Genomic DNA, 24130 nt, shown 5'->3' on the forward strand with positions numbered 1-24130 from the left:
GTGCTCAATGAACACAAAGGATGTTGTTATGTTTAACCCCGAGAAACACCCTAATTGTTCATAAATGTGCCTGAAAATAGTATATAGAATACATAACATAATCTGAAATAAATAAACTGGTCTATTAGAGTTATAAAATATGGTTTATTTTTTTAAGAACAAATTTTAATTTCGGTCGAAAATCGAATTTATAAAAATTCCACACTCAATCGCGTTACCGGGCTACCTTAAGGTGGACCGAGTTTTAACCTCAAAAAACACCCTAATTGTCCATAAATGCTTCTAAATCAATACAAAGTGTTTTCAACTGACTCTGGAATAAATACATAGTCCTTTTTATTGAGTCATTACTTTTTTGTAGAAAGAAAGATAAATGAAGAATTCCATTATATCAAAGTCCACATGAAGCTTCCGTATCGCTTTTATCCGATATGTTGAGCATGGAGGTACCTCCATGGGTGGAGCTTATTGGTGAGCGCAACTGATTTAATATCATTATCTATCCTGAGATGGGGCATTTCACTGGGTTGGAACTTCTCGCGCTACTTCCGACTGCAGGGACGCGACGACGTAGGCACATGTTGTGCCTTCGTTGGTGATATTTCAGAGGAAAAAAACTCTCATTTAGACACAGGACAGAGTTATAACTGTTCGAAATTTGTGACAGGTTATCTGCCAGGAAAACATATTGCGTCCTTCGAAGGCTTCAGGTAAATGAATCGCGGATTTACAATCTAATTCATGCCTTAGGCTAGTGCACAACATTAGGAACTACCAGTACTGCTGCTAGTACTAGTCTAGGCCTAATATCGTAGTAAAATTACAGTGTTCTATCGCCAGAGCAACCTTCGTAAAAGTAACGTTAAAACAACTTCAAAAAGCTAAGGAGTACCTATGGAGTAGACATAGATCTAACAAATAGCCTAGGCTAGGCCTATGTAAAGTCATGATAGATCTTTTTTAGGTGGGCATAGGACTAGGCGTTTGTTCTCTCGAAGGTTTCCGCTAAAGTTTTACGTCGTCTAATAATAGGCCTACCCTAATAGGTGAGTAATATCGAAAAAGAAAGTGTTGACAGTACACACTGTGCAAAACTGACAAATTGTGACGTGTACGTGTAGCTCTGTAACTGTTTAATCATAATATAAAAACAGAGACAGCAAAACTGTTGCAAGGTTTTCAGGACCCAGTTATTTAACATTATATGAAAGCAAAACGTCCATTTATGCGTCTGAAATAAACACGGAGTGTTTCAACAGACTCTGGAATAAATACATAGACCTTCTTATTGAGTTATTACTTTTTTGCAGAAAGAAACATCAATTCCATTATATCAAAGTTCTCACAAAGTCTCGGTATCGCTTCTATCCGCTAGGTGGAGCTTATTCACCATTATGTGGAAGCAAAACGATGAAGTTAACAAGATTCCCATTACAGAAATTTTCATGCTAAAAATAGTCAATGCTGGTTTCCACATTTCCGGTGATTTGATTGGCTAATAGTTCTTACCGTTGTCTGCAAACATTCTTGCGTCTAGAGTGCTCAATGAACACAAAGGATGTTGTTAGTTTTAACCCCGAGAAACACCCTAAATATCCATAATTGTGGCTGAAAATAATATATAGAATACATAACATAATCTGAAATAAATAAACTGGCCTATAAGAGTCGTAAAATATGGCTATTTGTTTGTAAAAACAATTCCTAACTTCGGTCGAAAATCGAATTTATAAAAATTCCACACTCAATCGCGTCACCGGGCTAGCTTGAAGGTGGACCGAGTTTTAACCTCAAAACCGTGACAACTTCATTTTCCATAAATGCGTCTGAAATAAATATCAAGTGTTTTCAACAGACTCTGGAATAAAAACTCAGTACTTCTTATCGAGTCATTACGTTTTTGTAGAAAGAAACATCAAAGAAGGATTCCATTATATCAAAGTCCACACGAAGCTTCCGTATCGCTTTTATCCACTAGGTGGAGCTTATTTAACATTATGTGAAAGCAAAACCATATATGTAGTTAACAACATTCCCATTACAGAGATGTTTGTGCTAAAAATAGTCAATGGTGGTTTCCATATTGCCGGTGATTTGATTGGCTAATGGCCCTTACCATTGTCTGAAATCAGACTGCGACTTTTGACCGTTATTTCGCAATCATTAACACTTGGCAACAACGGTGAAATGCATTGTGGGAGCTTAGCCCATCACTATATTTCAGTACACTGCAGCTTGGATATCGCTTAAAAATCCGTTTAAATACATATTCATAAAGCAGCAATCGAATTGCTTCAAGCAAAACTTTGAAGAAAAGAAGTTGAATATTCATTAAATATCTGTTTGCGCCGATGTCGGACTCACGATGTGGATGAAATTTGGAAATTTCTTTGCTTTGGCTTGAAAAATAAAAATGAAACGTTAGTAAAAACCTTTCATCTTTCGAATTGCACATTTTCCGTTTTCAAGAAGGTACTACCTCCATCGTCCGGTCGATGGTATAAAACAAGTTAAACAATGATTTTGGGCTAAATTCGGAGTTGTTCCAGCATTCTGGGTTGAATTAAAGTGACATTTTTATCTCAATACATTACATGTATAGAGATATTGTAACAGTAAATGGGACTCTCTCTTCTCTTAAAAAAGTTTCAGCGTTTTCATACAAAGTTCTTTTTCTCTGGAATTTCCAGAGCAAGCAACTATCATATCTGCCAACAAAAGTTACTATTTTTATTCGAGAATTCTATCTCATTCTATGACTTTTTCACCGATTTATGTCCAAATCGGGCTGAGACACACTGACACAGTTGTTGCACGCCTTTTTTGCACACGCTCCGAAACTTGTGTTATTTCGCAATCATTAAACACTTGGCAAAAGCGGTGAATTGCATTGTGGGAGCTTAGCCCATCACTATAATTTAGTAAACTACAGCTTGGATATCGTCTGAAAATCCGTTTTAATACATATGCATAAAGCAGCAATCGAATTGCTTCAAGCAAAACTTTGAAGAAAAGAAGTTGAATATTCATTAAATATCTGTTTGCGACGATGTCGGACTCATAATGCGGATGAAATTCGGATATTTCTTTGCTTCGGCTTGAAAAATAAAAATGAAACGTGAGTAAAAACCTTTCATCTTTCGAATTGCACATTTTCCGTTTTCAAGAAGGTACTACCTCCATCGTCCGGTCGATGGTATAAAACAAGTTAAACAATGATTTGATGCTAAGTTCGGAGTTGTTCCAGCATTCTGGGTTGAATTAAAGTGACATTTTTAAGTGCTCTTGTTCGCCGGCATCAACGTATCATATCGTGGTTAATTGTATATGTACATGTAATGCACATTACCATAGTGTGTAACCTAGGGTTATAGTTTTAAGTATTCTATAGTGCAGTTTATTCATATTACGGGACCGTGTGTTTATGAAATATGATGTAAGCTTTCAAGATATTGTTTACAAATACAATGTCGTTGCCTTGAATTTTGGAGGACTTAAGCAGTTCAAAGTAGGGTAGTGCGAGTACAACTACACAACACTAAGCCTATGCTGGTATTATTAGTTTTCTACTGACTTCTGCCACTGGTGGTTGTCAGCACTGGCAATACCTTCATGCCCAGTACATATAATAGTTCTTGAAAATTAAATAAGCTTATATTAAAAAAAGTATGGCCTTGGTCGGCTCTGGTTAGTACTAAGTAGTTTAACCCTTGTGTGATTTTATCCGGTGTACCTAGATACATAGGCCCACCTGCTAATTCTGGATAAAGTCACTGTAGGCTACCTTACATTACAGGTTGGTCGAGTCAGTGACAAGTGAACATTGGTTCTCTACGTTGTCCAAAGGATCAGGCAAAGGATAAGTCTGCACTGTTAATGCAGTTAATTTTTTTTTTTTTGGGGGGGGGTTGGTTGTGCATGTGCCTATTTCACTTTGTTTCGAAGTTCTACACCCTGTAATGCTGTATGTTTCTGTTATTCAGAGAGAAAATGCATTTACAAGTTCCACTACAATGTGTTATGTAAAATGGGCTTGTTGCATTTAAAAGCAATGTGAAGTCATTCGTCATGTGACTTTATACATTGTCTCCTATTATCCAACGTTCTGTTAACATTTATTTTTTGTTTTCTTTCATTTTCAGGACTCTTTCTTGGGATATAGTAACTTTTTGGACTTCTTAATTGAATTCAGTACTTTTCAGGCCATTCCATTCATTGCCTTGATTAAATAAACTTTGATAAACCTTGAAAAAAACACATTCCTGGTTTATTCTTTTGTTCTAAATCGCACATTCATATTCACCAGTGTGAAGAAAAATTAACAAGAAGTTCCAACATAAGATGTACATTTCACATATCCAAAAATACTTTTTCAATTCATCACGAAGATAAGCTGATTGATGTCTAGGAACCTGATACATCATAAACTATATGACCAAAACGTCCAACAGAGACTGACCCAAGATGAAGGATACCACATAAAAAACAAGTTCTTAAATATTCTATGACATTACTAAACCTTACAACGCCGTTCTCTCGACAAACAGGCAATGAGCGCTAAAGGCAACACTCGCAGGATGAAGTGTAACCTGCAGAGACTATTCGTGGCAAAGTAGCGTAAATGCAAGTTCTCTATTTGTTGTACCATGATTGATATTGATAATTGTAGAGACAGAGCAAAGATATGAAATTAGGAATCGAAATGAGAACTTCCAGTATTGAGATACTGCGTCATTGATGCTCTTGTTAAGGACCGTTGCTCTTGATCACCTGCATCAACGTATCCTGTCGTGGTTAATTGCATATGTACATGGTCGGCTCTGGTTAGTACTAAGTAGTTTTGCCATTGTGTGATTTTATCCGGTGTACTTAGATACATAGGCCCACCTGCTAATTCTGGATCAAGTCACTGTCGGCTACATTACATGTTGGTCGAGTCAGTGACAAGTCAACATTGGTTCTCTACTTTGTCCAAAGGAAAAGGCAAAGGATAAGTCTGCACTGAATTTTCTTACAGTGTTGGCAATGCCTTTTGGTAGTATTCTTTTGTGTGTGAATTCTTATTACAGTTAATATTTTTTGGTTGTGCATGTGCCTATTTCACTTTGTTTCGAAGTTCTTCACCCTGTACTGTTGTATGTTTCTGTCATTTTCAGAGAGAAAATGCTTTTCACAAGTTCCACTACAATGTGCTATGTAATATGGGCTTGTTGCAAGCTTGTTGAAGTCATTCGCCATGTGACTTTATATATTGTCTCCTATTATCTAACGTTCTGTTAACATTTATTTTTGTTTTCTTTCATTTTCAGGACTCTCTCTGCATCTGTGGGTAGGATTCTCCTATGTGGGCACTTGGGATATAGAAAATGCATCAACATTTGAGAAAATTGTAGCTTGCCATTACTTCAAGTTGCTTCTGTTTGTTTTTACAATATTCACAGTTTCAACAAATATGGAAAGACTAGTGTAAAATAAAAACCCAACCATATTATCTTCATTGTCATACATCATGTGGCAAATATTGATGTTATTGCATGTTGTTGTTTTTGTAGGTCCAGGTTGAAATAATGTTGCGGTGGAATGGAATGTCATTTGTGCATCTTTTGTTCCTTACAGAAAGTACAGGATCCTAAGCATTTAATTAGGCTCAAGTTGATGTTTGTGTTTATGCATATGCGACACCTACCTTTGATAATTCACTATATAGACACAATCTAATGGGTATAAGTGACCTGTTGTTCTTGTTGCTTGGTCACAGGGTCAAACATGACAAATTTCAAATAATGACAAGTCCCATTGTACTTGAACTTGGTGTGATGTTGTTTGGTGATAATATGTACATGTTATAGGGAGTAAATAACCCTATTGTGTTTGGTAATCATCATGAATACTGATGAGGTAACAATTTCAAAGTTAATGATTCAAAAATATAGTAAGTCCCAACAATTGGTCTAACTGCATTGAGACATTGCAGTTGTTGGCTGATGACAGGTAAATGATAATGTTTGGTATATTGATTATGTATATTAATGAGGTGATGTGGCTTAATACTAATTTGCAAAACTAAGATTGGGTGGCTCATTAACCCTATACAGTAATATGGGATGTGTTCACCAAGGTATGATAGATATTTTAATTCAAGCTTGTTTCAACAGACTACTAATCAAGTCATTTCCAGTCAAGAGTGTAAAGTAATGTGTAAGTTCACATACAACTTCTTCCAAGTCATATCAATTTGCTAGTCATTGCAAAAAGTAAGTCGAGGATTTGTGAAAGTTTTGCTATCGCACAGGTTGTTACACTGTTACTTCACCCCGAATTTTCTCGTTACATATTTGCTGACACCTCATAAACCTCTTAATGTTCTTGCTAAGAACAGAAGTACAATGCTTAAGTCAGTTTTGTCAATCTCACTCACATTAACTTACCAAACAATTATTTTTTCATGAATGTTTGTTCATTGAGCATGAAAATTGCCTTTGCTTCGGATATACCAAAACAGTTCATTGAAGACATAGACATCCAATCCTTTCAATTAAAATTTCATTTCACCTTTTAACTTACATTTATGGAAAAGCGTCTTTATACTGAATCTGTCACGTTGCTTTAAGGTGTTTCGAATGATTTTTAGCGGTAGTCAGTATAGGCCCCAATTTATAGCACGCTATAATTGCTAGAAGTATTAAAAAAGTACTTTCCTTGAGGTTTTTACCCTCCAAATTGTTCTCAGACATTTTGAGGAACACACAGGGTGACTGAATGTCCCAGTGAGGAAAATTCCCTCTAAGGTTGTAATTCAAACAGGTTAAGAATTTTGACCAAAGGTGACCATACTTGAATATCTAGCATATTTGTGGCAAATACAGCATATCTCTAATGGTATCATGTATTTTTATGTTTTTCATATAAATTTAAAATTGAGGTTCCTTATGAGCAATTTACAGTATAGTGTGTTCATATATTAGATGAACAGCTTAGTACAAACTACGAAGTATTGCGTAACTTCTTCTCTAATTTATGACAGAAGTAACTCTTTTAATGTTTCTTTTTACATTTTTTTAAGGCAATCAGTCTATCAGGTAAAAGCCATTTTCCTCCAATAAAAGAGAAATTCCTTTACAATTGGTTTTCTATTTGATTCTTTGTTTGTCAAAGGTGTCAGAAATTGGATATTGTACCTCATACCACATGTCCATAAGACTACTAATATTTACAGCTACTTAAAGACAAACATGCTATTCTGCTCCTCTGTACCTTTAAATGTAGTCTCTTGCAAGAAATTTATTACAGATATGCAGTTGCACATACTTATCCATCTTTATGAAGTTATGCAACAAGCGGATACCTCCTGTAGGGGGGGGTGGGGGTTGTTCCTATCACTATACCTTGACTTCACCTCTCATGGGATGCTAAGGAATAAGCAGTGCAATGTTACTATAATAAGGCTAAGCACATGCAGAGAAATTAATTCGCGATAGTAACCACACCCCCACTCTTTGAATTGCGTGCTCAAATTTGCATAAGGAGTGTGATGTAGTATGCTAAGCACATCACTTGTCTGAGATCCCCCATCACCTCCCCCAGCACACCATCGTTGAAACGTGCTTACGCGTATCCCTACGAACCGTGGAAACGTGTTGAATGTAGAGCTGGATATGTTGCTAACTTCGTTACAAATTCAGCGATAGTTGTCTAAAATCACTCGGTGCCGTGTGGACTGAATTTTGACGGGTTGTTTTCTATCAAACTGAAATTTGACGAATCTTTTCATTTGTGGTATGGATTTATCCAAGCAAAAACCCAAATAAACCTTTTACATCCGCTAAAATCGATAAAGTATGTACACTGGCGTCTGCGTTTTTGCATTCAAGCTCACACGCTGTGTTAAATGTAGAGCAGAATATTGATGCTAACTTGTTAAAATTTCAAAGATGGCGGTCCAACATCACCCGCGAACGTCGGAGACATGTGAAATGAATTGTGATCGGCCGTTTTGAAGCAGACTGTGGTAATTGACGGATGTGTCTGTGTGTAATGAAATTATCTAACTGTTTGTGAACATTTGGCGTTTGTACCGGTGTTTTAAGTCTTTTTTGAGTCGGTTTCACGATCGGTCGCTTCGGCTTTTGCAGCCGTGACCTAAATATCACCTGTAATTTAGCGGTTTTCCTCTGAGTCATTCTGTTCGAATTAATTGCTAGTGGTAAGTCAGAAACTTGTTCATCTTAGTTTTCAGGTTCAGTAGACATTTGAATGAGGTTTTAATGAAAACAACACACATTTATTTCTCGTGTCTCAGTGAACGATTACCGCCGAAATTCAAAATGCGTGACGTCACCAAGGCTTAATAAATTCCGGCGAACCCTGGGTCTGCTTCCCAACTGTACCATTGTCTGCAAACATTCTTGCGTCTTTCTAGTGCTCAATGAACACAAAGGATGTTGTTAGTTTTAACCCCGAGAAACACCCTAATTATCCATAAATGTGGCTGAAAATAGTATATAGAATACATAACATAATCGAAAATAAATAAACTGGTCTACTAGTGTCATAAAATATGGCTAATTTTTGTGTAAGAACAATTCTTAACTTCGGTCAAAAATCGAATTTATAAAAATTCCTCACTCAATCGCGTTACTGGGCTACCTTAATGTGGACCGAATTTTAACCTCGAAAAAACATCCTAATGTCCATAAATGCTTCTGATATAAATACACCGTGCTTTCAAGAGACTCTATAATAAATACATAGTCCTTCTTATTGAGTCATTACAGTTTTGTCGAAAGAAACATCAACTCCTATATATTAAAGTCCACATGAAGCTTTTGTATCGCTTCTATCCGCTAGGTGGAGCTTTTTTTTAACATTATTTGGAAGCAAAACGATATATGTAGTTAACAACATTTCCATTACAGATTTCTTCATGCTGAATAGTTTCCACTATGTGGTGTTTGACACTGTTAATAGTTAATCATGTTTGGTTGCGGGAATTCTCTGGTAGTGAAAAATGCTCTCTGCAATCATTTGCGATCATTGCCAACATAAACAAACATGCGGTGTGCATACATGCACAGTATAGCACTGCATACACGTTGTAATCCAGCTAGTTTGTCATACGTGCGTGCCTGATGTGGTCGGAAGTCAGTGGACGTTTTAGTTCACCAGGGGTCATATTGTGATAACCATGTTTTAAACAATATTTTAATAGGACAGATGTCATATTTAGTATGTTGATGTATCACATTTAGTACAAGAAGCCTGTTGTTGAGGTCAATGGTCATTTAGGGACAGCCTGTGTCATTGTGAATTTATTGTTTGTCACATCACTCTGCTTTCCACGGTATTACTAAGATCAAGTATGTTGTACACCTTCAAATTATTGCTGATAGTCGACGCTTTCTATAGTAGTCGATTAATCGTATAGCCCTTCTCGCGATTACTCGGTTACAGTTATGACGTCATCACTGTCACCTCTACAAAACCGTCAAAACAAATCTTTCTCAATGTTGCACTGTCTTTATTTGTTCTTTCGTGTCTTAACGCGTGATGTCTCAATCATGTTAAAACATCTACCAACCAAATAGTGTTAACAATTTTCAATGTACACTTTTCTTAAACACCAAAATAAAAAACTTTCGAATGAATCTACAAGGCTACTACAAGTACTAGCACCAAAAGCAAACGTGCAAACAATGAATAGATGTAACACCTTGTAGCGGTTTAATTGATTGTTATGAAAGAGTTTTCTGTAGAATGACGTTCAACGTTCTAGGCTAGGCTCTATCCTAGCGAAAAAGCAGGCACATATTTTGCACATTGAAATTAAACTACACCGCAATCGACACACTCGATCAGACTTCCGATAAACGTGAACCAGGCCAGTAATGAAGTAATTGTAATCATGTTTGAAATGACACTACTTTGGCAAACGTAAAAGATTAATAAGTTCCGAATTTGCGATTATGCGCAATGATCAAACATTGCTAGGACTGAATGTTGTACTGTAGAACGAGCGTATTACTGACTAGCAATTTTAACACAGCACAGTGTAGCATTGTGAGAACCTGTACTTTTGCGATATTTGCTGACAAACTGCTTAAGTGTTGTTTTATATAGGTTAGGCTATTTTTCAAAAGCAGAATGTGTGCAGTGCTAAATTGTAGCGCGATTTGTCAAACTTCCAAAGTGTAATCGCAACTACGACTCTCAGCACTACTATACATAACGTCAGACTTATGAAGAAAACTTCTCATGCTACATCATCCAAACCACAATGCATTTTTGCATTCTGGTTTAAACACATAACTACAAGTCATGCAAGTTCATGTTTGTACTATATTTTTTAACGATTTTATTTTCAGAAAAGGGAGCTGGGCCGGGCCCCTGGATCCAAACGCTAGTAATTACTTCATTCGTTTCTCTTTACAGATGTTCGTCCACTACTTTTAGGGAATCTGTTATTTCAAAGGAGACTCAAACGAGGATCGAAACGACCACAATGCAAGAAGACATGGAAGAAGACTGTAATACTCTATGTGTTGCCCAGAGTCTAAGCAGGGAAGGTAAGTTAAAGAATGAAGAGCAATTTGAACTTGTACGAATTAACAAACGGAGAGAACGTGCTTCAATGTTTCTGTCAGAGACACATGCCCTAAGAGCCGCAATGCATAACAAAACTGCACAGATGGTGGTAGTGCTTGGTTTCGCATTGTAGCGTGCTGTAGTTGCATCTTCAGCAAATCTATAATGAGGAACGATTTCAGTACACAGATAGGAATTAATTCTCCCTACTGTGAATTACATTATGAAATAGGAAGATAGGAATGTTTCTAAAGTTAATAAAAATTCTCGTCTTAAGAACAAATATTCTTCCTAAGCCTGCTCAAGATAGGTATACTCCTAACTTTTATGAAATAGAGCCCAGGTTACCAAAATCTAGGTAGTGTTTATTGTTCATAGCCTGGACTCAGACTCGACTCGCACTCTGGATATCCTGGACTCGAACTTGTATTGAGTCAGCCTGCCTCTGAATCAGGCTTGGTTTGGACCCGGACTTGCTGGAATCTGACTTAGATTCAGATGCACTGGACTCTACTACAGTTCTGTTATATGTATGATATTCTTTTTGTTTCGATGAAAGGCTGCGGAACAATTATCTCTCATAATAGTTTAAATCTATGGTTTCATTTCAGTTACCGATGAACCACATGGCAACGAAATGACATTCGACTATCTCGACATGATTGAACGTTTACAGCACTCTCTGGACATACCAACCATCAATACATTATGTGAATATTTCAATATGACTAGTTCTTTAGAGAGGATCAGAGCTAACGACAAACCCCGACATCATTTCCTACTTGAGTGCCGTAGAAATTGTATCATCACTGGGAAGGACACAACAAAGCTACTGGAAGCTTTTAGAGAGAATGGTCTGTCAAACCTTCAAGGTATCATTGAGGACTACAATCACATTTCAAAATTCCCAGGTAAGTTTAGTTTCTCCTTTCCTCTCAATTTATGCTTTGATTGATGCAGCCACAACCATTGTAATTATTGTACAACCTTAGATTCGTTGTTCTCGTCAATGGCTCTCAGTTCTCACTGATTGACAATTTGGTGTCAAGTTATCAATTCTCACAAACAGTTGTATTGTTCCGAATAGCATGCATAACATTTATAGTCACAACCTTTTCAGAAGGTATACAGAAGTCTGATATCCAGTTTTACTTTTAAGAACCCTGAAAAAGTATCATCATCCATTTTAAACTGGTAGTCAATGTTCTGTATTCAGAACTGTGACAACTAAAAACTAAACTGTTGCTCTTGTTGGATAAACGTTCATTACAAATTCGTTCATATCTTGTGACGTTATAGCTACAAATTATATCAATAACCCCAAAACAACATTTTGTTCATTGCACGCATATTAAAATGCATAAATAGCCAAAACAATGTGGGATATCGGACTCGGAGAGTTTACATTGAAAATAATGTTAAACGCCTATAGTTCTGTGATATGACCAAGTGGCAGACCGATATAGGTAGCAATGACTGTTTGAATGAAAGTTTCGAGCGTGAGGTCAGTGAAGTTCAAGTTTCATGCACTTTCGACTTACTGTAGGTAAAATGACAAAATGCCTCCAAAGTGATGACATTATGGTTTAAATATATGCAACTCATAGATTGTCCACATGTCTTTATTTAAATGTTGTAAGATAGAGAAAGAACCTTCAACATGGGATTTGTCAGTAACGATGACACGTGTTGATTTTATTTAATTTACAGTGTGTTGTTTGATAGTTGTGTGTAGTACGATACTCATGATACATTACTCTTGTTTAACATGCGAAACAGTAGTGTTTTCTTTCGGTATAATGGAACATTTGAGATATTGAAATTATATTGAAAGTATGACTACATACAACTTCATGCTTTTGTTTTTTATCATATATTCCTAGTTTGAAAGACTATTAAAATATGGCGTCATATACATATCGTTCAGATTGTAAATTCGTTCATATCTACAAGCAGCGATAGAGGGTTAGTTAAAACACTTACGAATTATATGATGAAAACCCGATATTATCTATTATAGGTTTTTATTGTTTTCTGCAGATGTTCGTGTTACGGTTAATAACGACAACCCAACCAGTTTATTTTCCAGGTTTAAGACATTCATGCTCTCAAAGAAACGTGCCATTAAGTCTGTCTTCACACGGGATAAGGGAATTCATTTCGTAGATTGTCAGGAGGGCAGTCTCGTTATCTGCTTGAAGGTATCTTATGTGGAAACACTAGACAAACTCAAAGAAGACATTGAGTCAGGGGAACTCCTTAGAAGATTAATGGCTATTTATGAAAGCGAGATAAGCGATACGGAAAGGAAAGACTTTCAATTAGAAAGTTCGTCTATGAAAATTTCATACGATACTGAGGAATTTGAAAATGCCAAACAGCAGTTAACTACAAACAGTAAGTGAATTTGTACAGTGAACTGATATTTTCTCTTTATCCTCATTAATAGCACTCGAACGTTTTGAGAATAACAACGGCAATAGATAGCTTAAATGGTTCATTGACATCATTATCTTCTAAGTGTATTTGCCTAAAGATAAGGGTAAGTGTTTAATCTATTATAGATGGTGATTGCCTTTGTTTCGTTACCGCTACAGTCTGCAGTTTCAAATGTACCTTGGTCCATACCTTCGGATCTAAGAAAACGATCTTTACGATACTTGTTCATTACTTTGGACAGAGACAAACCGCACAGCGTTTTGTAATACTGACAAATGGTGACGTGTTTACCACTGTAACTGTTTAATCATAATATAAGCAGACACGGGCAAACACGTAGAGAATGTGCCTGTAGAACGTTGTAATCTTTATTTCTCATATAAATAATATATTCTGACTTCTGTCAAGGAAGTAAATACAAATGCTGTACTTGCTACGACTGGAGTATCGAATGCAATTTCACAATAGTTCGCGAAATTAATATTTTATTCCTCACCTCAGTCCAGTTCATATTGAAACTGTAACAAGTTGTGCTTTCTTATCATTTCAATATGTTATATCTCCAGGTGTTTACACTTCGAGATATAACAACTGTAATTTGTAGGTGCAACAATATTGAATTAAAGTTTTTGAGGGCAAGCTGAACAGTTTACACCTGATGTGAATCTAAGTAGATTAAAGTTTGGATTTAGCCATTGCATCTGTATTGTTTTCAATGTAAATGTAAAAAGTGAGTCCCTTTATAGCAATTAGTAACTCATTAGACAAATCACAATATATTGATCATTCATTGTTTGAGACTGATGTTTGCAAAAGGTTACTGGTTTTAACACACTTATTCAGCTAAAACATATTAGTAAAGATGTAAAAGTATTAATTGGACAGAAAGGTAATTCGAATGGAATCCAATCAGGGGCGGATCCAGGCATTTGGAAAAGGGGTGGGGGGGGGGGGGTGCAAGAATTTCAGATATCTAAAAGTCTCTGGTATTTCAAGATATCTGAAATTGATTTTGAGATATCTGCAATTATTTGTAGATATCTTAAATGAATTTGAGTTATTTGAAATTTAATTTGAGATATCTGAAATTCCTAACTAATAGTTAAAATGGCTTTCCATACGTGCGCATATACCCAGCTGTATCAACGTCTATTGCCCCAGATGCCATTTCTAGTGTGATTTCCCTTTTAATAATGAAGGAAGGTGCTAATTGAATACATTGGAATGTCTCAGCCTCAACAGCTTCACTTCAAAATAAAAACGATCTCGTTTTACGGAAGTGAAGTTATGGTCTTTTCAACACCTACCTGCAAGCCATGCCAATTCATTTTCGTACTTTTGAAAAAAACACGATTTATTTTCAGTAAAGGGGGGCGGACTGGGCTGCCCTTGGCCCCTGGATCCGCCCCTTGTAATTCTAGAACCCTGTTTACCCTTTTATAATATACAGTTATGAATTTTCTCACCAACCGGTAGTGTTTCCTTCAATCATTTCTTTATTCAGATGCAAGGTTTCGTCGATCAAAAGCTATTACGAAATCTGTTACTCAAACGACAACCGAAACGATTATATTGCAAGAAGAAATGGGAGGCTTTCATCCTCCTAGTGTCGTCCAGAGTCTAAGCGAGGCAGGTAAGTTAAACTATGAAGAGAACTTTGAGCGAATTAACAAATGGAGAGAACGTGTTCTAGTTTTCTCTCATTCCTGAAAACAAAACAAAAATCGCAATTTAATTGTTGTCGTTCGTGCTCTGGAAGGCATTGGTCATTACAGTAATATTGTAAGTCGTAAACTGACGTTCGACCAAACTTAAAGTGAGACAGGGATATTTTAGACGTTTAACCATAAATAATAATAACTCACACTAACCACTACCTAACCACTACCACCAATGCCATTAGGGCGGATCCATGATTTTGAAAAAGGGGGTGGAGCCGGGGGGGGGGCTTTGCTCTGAGGGACGGACTTGTAACGATTACCATCTAAGCGGGCGCCAATATTGGTTGATAACAAGACATTTGTATGCCAAACATGCCTCCCAACTTGCTGGAAAATGGAACTTCCCAGGCCTTGTTAATTGCCTTTAAAATTTCTTTATTTTGTGATCTCATGTTTTAGCAATTTTGACTTCTTACATAAATAAAATAGTAAATTAGAGCAGTTATTCCGAGAAATCACTTTGTAGGGGAAGAATTGGACTTTACTTTTTATTTGATGTTTTACTTAGGTAATTGAAGGTAGTCATATTTTGATAAGTAATTCACGTGATATAGATAGAATTCCATGACAGGAGGTCTTGCTTTGGCCCAAATTCGTGTTAATTGCAACTGGCTGGTGTAATTGAAGGTGTACTATATTTGCTACGTCAATAACCAGATATAAAAGCACGTTTGGTTATTCTGATGGTAGCCGTAGTTTATATATGCTGAGGGGAAGCCATATGGAGAATTGATGTGTAAATTACTTGTTAGGTTTGTGTTATTATTATTGTTTTACATGCCAAAAAGGCATCAAATGAGCTGAATGGGATAGCCATGTAGGGGACTGGGGGACACGGCCTCTCGTTAGTATGTTCGAAAAGGCCCTGATACGTGGTACGGGGTACATCACCCAATATCATAACATTTATGCCCACATGTACCTCATTTTAACCAACAACTGTATTCCAAGTTTTAAGATAAAATCTGACTTATGGTAGTGGCGTCATTGCAATTTTAAAGTAGTCCCTCCCAAAGAAATTGGGCTAGATAAAAGTTTGCGAGTAAATGGTCCCCAAAATATGTGACTCAGAAAAAAGGCTCCAAAATGTATATGATCGCAAATATTGAACCCCACAAAATAAGTATTGTGCTCCACAAATTCGGGCCCAAAAGGATGTGTCCTAAAAATAAATGTTGGAAATAATATTTTGGCGTACTCGAACCAAACATGGGCAGGGATATTTTTAAGCCCAGATGGCCTAAATTTACCAGTTATTTAGTTGCAGAGTTATTGCAATGATAAGAAAATGCGGGCCCAAATGGTCCAATAAAAAATGGGCTCTGCAAATTCCGGCCCGAATAATTTGTCCCAAAATGCATTTTGATGTGGAAATCAATATTTAGCAACAACTGTATACCAAGTTTTGTTACAATCCAACTTAAGGTTGTTCTGCTACTTCGGAGGAAACTCAAACGAGAATCGAGGCGACCACATCGCAAGAAGATATGGAAGAATATTTTGATGCTCCCGGTGTTGTCACGAGTCTAAGCGATGCAGGTAAGTTAAACGATTAGGAGAAATCTAAACTTGTACGAATTAACAAACGGAGAGAACGTGTGCGAGTTTTCTCAGATTCCTGAAAACAAAACCGAATGACAATATCATGTTGTCATTTGTGCTCTGGAGCGCGTTGGTCATTACGGTTATATTTTAAGCCTTATACTGACGTTGGAACAAACTAAAAGTGGGACAGGTATATTTCCGAAGTTTTAGCTAAAAGAATAATAACTCAAACTCACCATCATCATCATCACCACCACCCTTATCATCGTCGTCATCTTCATCACCGCCACTGTCATTATCGTCGTCGTAGAATAAGACATAGCAAATATTGCCTCCTAGGCAGGCTCATACATCTGATTAACTCAAACTCACCATCATCATTCATCACCACCCTTCTCATCGTCGTCATCTTCATCACCGCCACTGTCATTATATACGATGCCAAATCGAAATAAAATTGCAAAGATAAATGGCGGATCAAGTTAGCTAGGGCAGGCGGTGAGGAATAATGTTCAGACAGTGTATCTAATAAGTTGGGACCCGAATGCTTAGACATATATGGTCGGGTTAGACATGTTGTTGGAAATGAGAGGGGGGAAGGAAATTGTGCCATGTAACGCGTATGTGTTAACAGTATGAGTCCTATATATGACGATGGAATTAAGTTTTCGATGTGTTTTAGAAAAACAAAACAAAATGGCGCTGAGTTGAAATTTGATCTGATATTCCTTGCCTGCAAATAGGATCTCCTAAGCAACAATGATTTTTGCCAACATTTGTTAATAAACTTCAATAATTCACAAGGAACTATACGCACTGAGTCTATAAATATTATTAATAGAAGCTTACTTCTCTATTGTATTATAATAAGCTTAGATATCAAACATGGCATTGGACTTGTGTGTACTTTCCATGCGCACTGAGTCTATTAGTCCAAAAGAGCGTAATACATTGGCATGAAAGGTCAATAGATATTCACAAATACCATCCTCGCTGCAATGATGTGCTGGTTATTAAAAGTAACTTAAACATTTACTATCACATCATAAAGCTTAGATATCAAACATGGTATGGGCCTTATATGTACTTTCCAAAATAGTAAAGGTAGAACTCGTCAAATATTTACAAAAAAATGCAAACTTTAATATGGGATAAATTTACCATTGCTGTTTGATCTGGTAAAGTGAAATTGGTTTCTTGTTTTGTAGACCCTAAGAGAGAACTTTTTGGATAGCCTCGTGCAGTATGCAATAAGTTATAATGCATTCGGCTTCTCCAACGGGCACATGTGGCTGCTTGGCGTTCTACGCATGCCTTTAACAGTTCGCTATTGAAATGATAGCCTAGCAGTAATTGTGCAATAATATGACTACAATATTTCTAAATATCATTATGAAGTTGTATTTTCTATATCATATTCGACTTTCGTGAAGCGATATGTAAGATGATCATCAAGCAAACAGGTGTGATGCCGTCATCTTTACGAAGTTACAAAGAACCGTTTTGACTTCTCTCTTAATACTGCTTTTCATTCTAAAGTTGCATTTGAAAAGGTTCCACTTCATGTGGTGTTGTAAAATTGTGATGTCATCGACAGATTTTGTAGTACAGTTGACAGAGAAAGAAAACTAAAGACCACTGAGTATTCTCAACGTGCATGTATGCCATCACGCTTTTCTTATGTAAAACCTATCATCTTTAAAATTGATGTATTTCTAAATGTCAATTTTTACAGAATGCTAAACAAATGTTCCATTTTCATTGGTCCAAAATAAATGTCACCAGTGAAAAGAAAATTTGGAACGTTTCTGATTTGACCGTTATATCAGTATAAAATTGATGAACGTGCGTATCATGTATTTTTTTGTGTTGCCTTTTGTCCATAGATAATGGAGAGTCTGAAGAAGACTTCATACAATACTTGGATATAGTCGGTCTCAAGGACTATTTTCCTCGCAAACTTACCATGAAAGAAGCAACAGAGGTACGGCTGTTCCCCAGCGACGATCCAAAAATTAAAAGAAAAGATTTACCTTTTATGTTTATCAGTAAGCTAACCTCACTAGACAGTAGGATAACATGGAAAGAGAATCTTCACATAGAAGGTAGTGTAAGAGATTTTATATATGCAATTCTTCATTGTTCCGATAATCATTTAAGACAGCATTTGCTGGAGAAATTTGCGTCTTGTCAACTTGCCGTGCCAGTCTTATTACCTGGGGTAAGAGATGACGCGAAACCAGAGCTGCTAACCTGGGCACTAAATCGTGTTGTAAAAAAATGGAAAGAAAATGAAACATCTCTTGCACCAGAAAAACGAATGGTAAGTGAGCCTGTATTTACCACTGCATTCATAAGATTTGGTAAGATTCCAATCTCCAAGTCATCTGTATTAAATAATGTCATTGGTAGAGCTCAAGGTAATGAAACATTTCGCAATTTCCTGTCTTATGAAGATGAAAAAGAGTATGTTTACCAATGTTGTGGATCAGTAGAAGCCCAATGGTATCTGCCAATGTACGGCAGAAAAGAGGAATTGTTGAAAGAAGTTACATTATTGTTGAATTTGCGAGGTGATTCCAAAGAATTTACTACCGAAACTCAATTTATATGCAGCATAGCTAATGCTACGTTCCTATTTGTAGACAAAGACAAATTGGAATACTACAAGACAGCAATTGATGCTTTAAAGAAAAGATGCAAAAATGTTTTCGTAATACATTTGATTTCACAAAAAGAAACAGAGGGCAGGCTAACATGGAAGCAACAGCTCGGCAGGAAAAGTAAGAAACGAAAATCCGATTATTTCGATGATAGTGTTAATTTCGGCGTAGAACGTAATAAAACAGAACTTGCAAAAGTCATTTGTGAGAAGATTGTGCAAGTCTGCGTTGACACAAGTCGTGAGCATTACTGTTCAATTGAAAGCTGGCAAACACAATGCATTAATGATATAAATGTAGATCATTGCAACGATTATTATAGCAAAGCAAAACAATTGCTTGAATCCTCCTTTCCGACACAGAAATCCATTGAGGAAGTGAAAAAATCGTATTTACAATTACAAGTTGAATGGGTCAAATGGGTCGAAGCTGATAAAAAACCTTTGTGTGTTGGGGTACAATCTGTTGATCATCAGTTTGAAGCCAAGGAAGAAACTAAACGTGACATAAGGCGAATACAAAGACAGATAGGTTTATCTGCAGAAATGGAAATATTTTGGGAAAACTTGCAGACAGTTATGCTTAATGAAAATGATCTCTTGCATTACTTCATGTCCTTCTTTCGAACTCAAATCGAAATGATGGTCGCCCGTGAAATTCCTCCATTAGTTAAGAGAATCGACGTGTTGAATGCCTCACTGCAAAAAAAAAAATCTGCTATGAAGCAAGCTACGTCCAGTGAACGCAGTGAACTACAAAATGAAATAAAAGAGTTGCAACAGCAACTTCTAAAAGAAAGCGGAAAAGTTAGTGCGAAAAACATTAGTTGCGAACACTTTATTCGTGAATTAGGCCATTGGTATGAAGCAAGCCTTGAAAATACACATTTTCACGAACGAAATGAATTGCTGGTTAACCTGGCATCAAAATTACTTCTTGCAGGATATCCTTTGGAACTTTTAGATGGAGAAACTGCTTACATTCCCATTAAATGGATTTCAGGCGTCTTAATGAACCTCTCAAATACGCTTAAGAACCCAAATATATTTGTTTTGTCAATAATTGGTATCCAGAGTAGTGGAAAGTCAACGTTGTTGAATAGTATGTTTGGGGTCAGGTTTCCGGTACGTGCTGGTAGATGTACACGAGGGTTATACTTACAATTGGTAGAAGTAAATGCCGCACTTCATAAACAAGTTGGTTGTAAGTATCTTCTGATTATTGATACTGAAGGATTGCATTCTCCAGATCGAACTGTTCTCAACGACCACAGATTTGACAATTCGATAGCTACACTGGTCATGTGCATAGGGGACCTAACTCTACTGAATATCGGTCAAGAAACTATTGGCCCAGATATGATTGGCATATTGCAAATAGTTGTCCATGCCATGATAAGAATGAAGAAAGTCAATTTGGTTTCTAATTGCAGAATTATTCAGCAGAGAGTGAGCGACATAGCAGCTGCTGCCAATAATAAATCTAACATGGCTAAAATAAAGGACGCTCTCAATAAAGTCACACGTACTGCCGCTGCTGAGGAGAAAGTCGATGATATTCACGACTTTTCAGACGTGTTCCCGATGGTTGAAGAGGATGACTTGCAATTCTTCCCGTGCCTGTGGACGGGTTTAATGTCTCCTCCAAATCACGGTTATAGTGATCAAATTCACGCTTTAAAGTCAGCTATTTTATTGCAAAACACCACATCAATTACTCCGCCTCAGTTTACAATGGAAAAATTCATAAGTAGATTGACAGATGTATGGGAAGCAGTGAAATCAGAAGATTTTGTGTTCAATTTCCAAAACAGTTTTGATGCACTGAGTAACCAAAGGTTTCGATTACAGCATAACATACTTATTGGAGAAATGAGAACTGATTTGACAGAGTGGGAACTAAAAAATAGTAATAATCTTAGCAGCGCGACAAAAGATGATTTTTTCAGGAGAGGGAAAATCGAAATTAATAAAAAATGTGAAACTGTCAATGAGAAAATAGATGAGTATGTAAAGGCACATAACGATGAAGCTGAGGTGAAGAGGCGGCAACAGAGTATAAAAAATGAAACACTCGACATTGGTCGAGATATCCAAAGGGCTATCGAAGTAAACACTGAAATTCTACTGCAAAATAAAGAGGACATTCAGTCCATGCCACACTTCATCAAACAGGCAAAACAGGAACTGAAACAAGCTGCTAAAAGCACTGCACTTGATTTAAAGAAGAAAAATCCTAATACCGATTGGAAAGCAAATAGCACGAGACTGGATAAAGAATTCGATGAACTTTGGCGCAAGAAAACTAAAGAGCTTGAAGAAAAATTCAGCAAAACCAAAATAAGTGACAAAGTAATCGATGAAGCACTTGACAAAAGCCTTTCTGGACTACTGCTGGAAACTGAACATAGTAAAACGTACAAAAGTAAAATAAAGGATTTCTTCAAACAATTTACAAATTGGATGAGCTCAGGATCTCGAGACGAAATTACTGCTACAAGTGAACTCGAGAAAACCTTAAGTGCATGTCTACGTGAACTTCGAAAGCATAAACATATGAAACCGTTTCATCAAAATCACGTTGATACTGTCTTGACTAAAATGTACAATACGTTGAAAACACACAAAGTCAATAGTGACTTTTTAGTGAACTCTCTAATCAAAGCCTCTCATGATCTAGCTAAAGCTTACAAAGAATGTCAAGCAGAATATGAGAAGGCTAATTCGGTAAAAGCATTGTTTGAAAAGGAAAAGAAACATATGCGAAATGACTTCTTAGCTTTTTTTGACGAAACCATTAAGATCGATGCAGCTGTAGACCGAATATATTCAGAGTTAATGACAGCGACTCAAGATATAGTTTTAAATATCATAAACGTCACTCTTTTAAGCAAAATGAGGACTGATAATTGTTACAATAACAAAGAGAGACTGATCGGTAAAATCTTAGAAGAGCTCTTGCACAAGAAAGAGGCACAATTGTATGTCGACTTTATCCAGCGAAATGAGACATTCGTGTTTAGTTGGCTGCGTGAAAAAGTAAAAAATAAACTTAAAGATGGTTGGGTCATCACTTTAATTTCGGAAGAATTAGACAAAGTACTTCGTGGAATTACTACGGCCTTACGTGAGACTGAAGCTTGTTCCACTGAACATGAAGCTGGAACTACATTTAAGATATGGGCTTTGAAATTTAAAATGCAGAGATCTATCAGCGATTACTCATTTGATGTAGAGTCTGTTGCTGAAGATTTTGAATTAAGTGATGTTAAAGGCTTTACCAATAGTCTAACCAAAGTTGTAAGTGGAAAGTTGAAAAAAGAAGTACAAGTTGCACTTCAACTAGGGAATTCTAATGTACTAGATAACACAGTTTCATCTCTGCTGTACTCAAAAATGAAGAAAGATGTTGCTCAGGAGATATTGGACCATTTAGGAGTTTGCAAGGAAGTTTGTCCCTTCTGTAAGGTAACCTGTCATTTGCAAATCAGTGGTGAGCATACACACGTCGCTACTTTCCATTACCCTCAAGGTGTGGCAGGTCGTCGTTGGCACCTTTCAAAAGATCTAACAGCTTCATCATGCACACTTTTGATGGCCACAGATAGTGCATATATGGTACAAGAGGAGCCAAAGGAGATATGGAGAAAATACACGGATTATAAAATAGACTATGATTCTTGGTATATTGAACCAATCAAAGCTGACAAACCAATTCATTACTGGATGTGGGTATTGACAACTTTGAATGATGAATTTGCAAAATTATATGATGCAAACCCAGCAGAGATACCAGAAGAATGGGATAACGTTACACAGAAGATGGCTATGAAAAGCCTAAGAGATAATTACAAACATCACGAAAATTAAATAGGTGGCTAGGGCAAAACAGCGCACGTAAATTTTGAGATTTACATAATACGATGGTGGTGTAAGCGAATCACAAAACACCACGGAGTACACCTTTTCTTAAATTAGGTTATCCATGCACGGATTTTAAAATTCAGCATGTACACTTTGAAGCCTTACATGAAGTATATTCAAAACCAGAATGAAAAAAAAAGGAAATTGGGCTTTCAAGGATGAACAGTAAGGAGCTTTTTGCAATCTAATCAATTTCTTAAATAATATCTAAATTCGTTGATGGCTTGTCCATATAACCATAGTTTATCTTTCATTTTATTACCGTCATTGTGTGCATTCAATATACCTGAATAATGTAATACAGTAATTTTCAACGGATAACCTACACTTCTACAAAAAAAAATGGCAAATGAAATTCATTTACTACATATAGTCGTGTATTTAAAATAAAACTTGTAGCTCTTGCTGTAAACAAAATTGTTATGTCATTACATTTCATTGCATTTTATGTTACGTTTTATCAGATCTTCATGGTAATTTTCTGGCCTAGGCATTTTCAACTGATGCACTTTACAATTCTTTGTTAGCTTTCTACGAAAAGAAACTGTAAGTTTAATTTCAAAGACATATTTAAAATAAAATGTATTGTCTTGAAATGTAAGATATGATTACTTGAAGCTTTTCAGCTAATATCCTGGAATACGTTTCTTGGGCAGGGCCGTATATAGTGGACTGACAAAGGTCTGCTCGAAAATATTTTCCCATGAAAGTTCTCACATGGTGAATGAGATTAAGGGGGAGGGGGGCAGACTCCAATGCTATTGGTAATGCAGTGAATATTTTTATTATCTATAATTGTATGTACAAGTATTAATGTGTTTTCTTAATTATTGTTTTAGACTCATTTTGATATTAGCTTTCTGAACAACTTCTAAATACACTGGAAAATGTCTATAAGTAACCAGCTGTCTTGCCGAGAGGGCGGGGTTGTGTCATGACGTTCAACGGCGATTAAGAATGAATATTTCTTCTTTTTCTCAGTTTAAGTAAACGGAAGGTTTTATTCGGTTCCATACACTGGAAAATCTTTCTTTGAAATAGGCCTAATATTTAAACACGCAATGAGAGAGTGGAATATGTATGTTCCAGATGCAAACATATGTAATATAGCTACAATAAAACATAATATAACCATATTCTGATTCAACTTGAAAGAATCCGTGTTACTCCTTAACTCCATGTAATGTTTGAGCTGATCACAATAATATATTTTGTAGATGTCGTCCTCGTTATTCAGTTTATTCTACACATTCTTTCC

At 36.4% G+C, this 24130-nt stretch overlaps 1 protein-coding gene across 3 annotated transcripts; it reads left to right on the forward strand.

The window, feature by feature from the left end:
- Window positions 1-312: 312 nt before the first annotated feature.
- LOC139984910 (interferon-induced very large GTPase 1-like) lies at window positions 313-23193 on the forward strand. Of its 3 annotated transcripts, XM_071999038.1 has the most exons (8): window positions 313-710; window positions 5310-5325; window positions 10429-10562; window positions 11193-11492; window positions 12622-12978; window positions 14525-14653; window positions 16167-16280; window positions 18173-23193. In XM_071999038.1, the coding sequence occupies exons 3-8, from the start codon at window positions 10499-10501 to the stop codon at window positions 22816-22818; spliced, it is 5610 nt and encodes a 1869-aa protein (XP_071855139.1). In that variant the 5' UTR covers window positions 313-710; window positions 5310-5325; window positions 10429-10498; the 3' UTR covers window positions 22819-23193. The 3 variants fall into 3 exon arrangements, with proteins under 3 accessions (XP_071855139.1, XP_071855138.1, XP_071855136.1); XM_071999037.1 differs by lacking the exon at window positions 5310-5325 and having other exon boundaries at window positions 314-710; XM_071999035.1 differs by lacking the exons at window positions 313-710; window positions 5310-5325 and having other exon boundaries at window positions 7777-10562.
- Window positions 23194-24130: the final 937 nt, after the last annotated feature.

The sequence above is a fragment of the Apostichopus japonicus genome, chromosome 17 (assembly GCF_037975245.1).
Source record: "Apostichopus japonicus isolate 1M-3 chromosome 17, ASM3797524v1, whole genome shotgun sequence".
Taxonomy (NCBI): Eukaryota; Metazoa; Echinodermata; class Holothuroidea; order Aspidochirotida; family Stichopodidae; genus Apostichopus; species Apostichopus japonicus.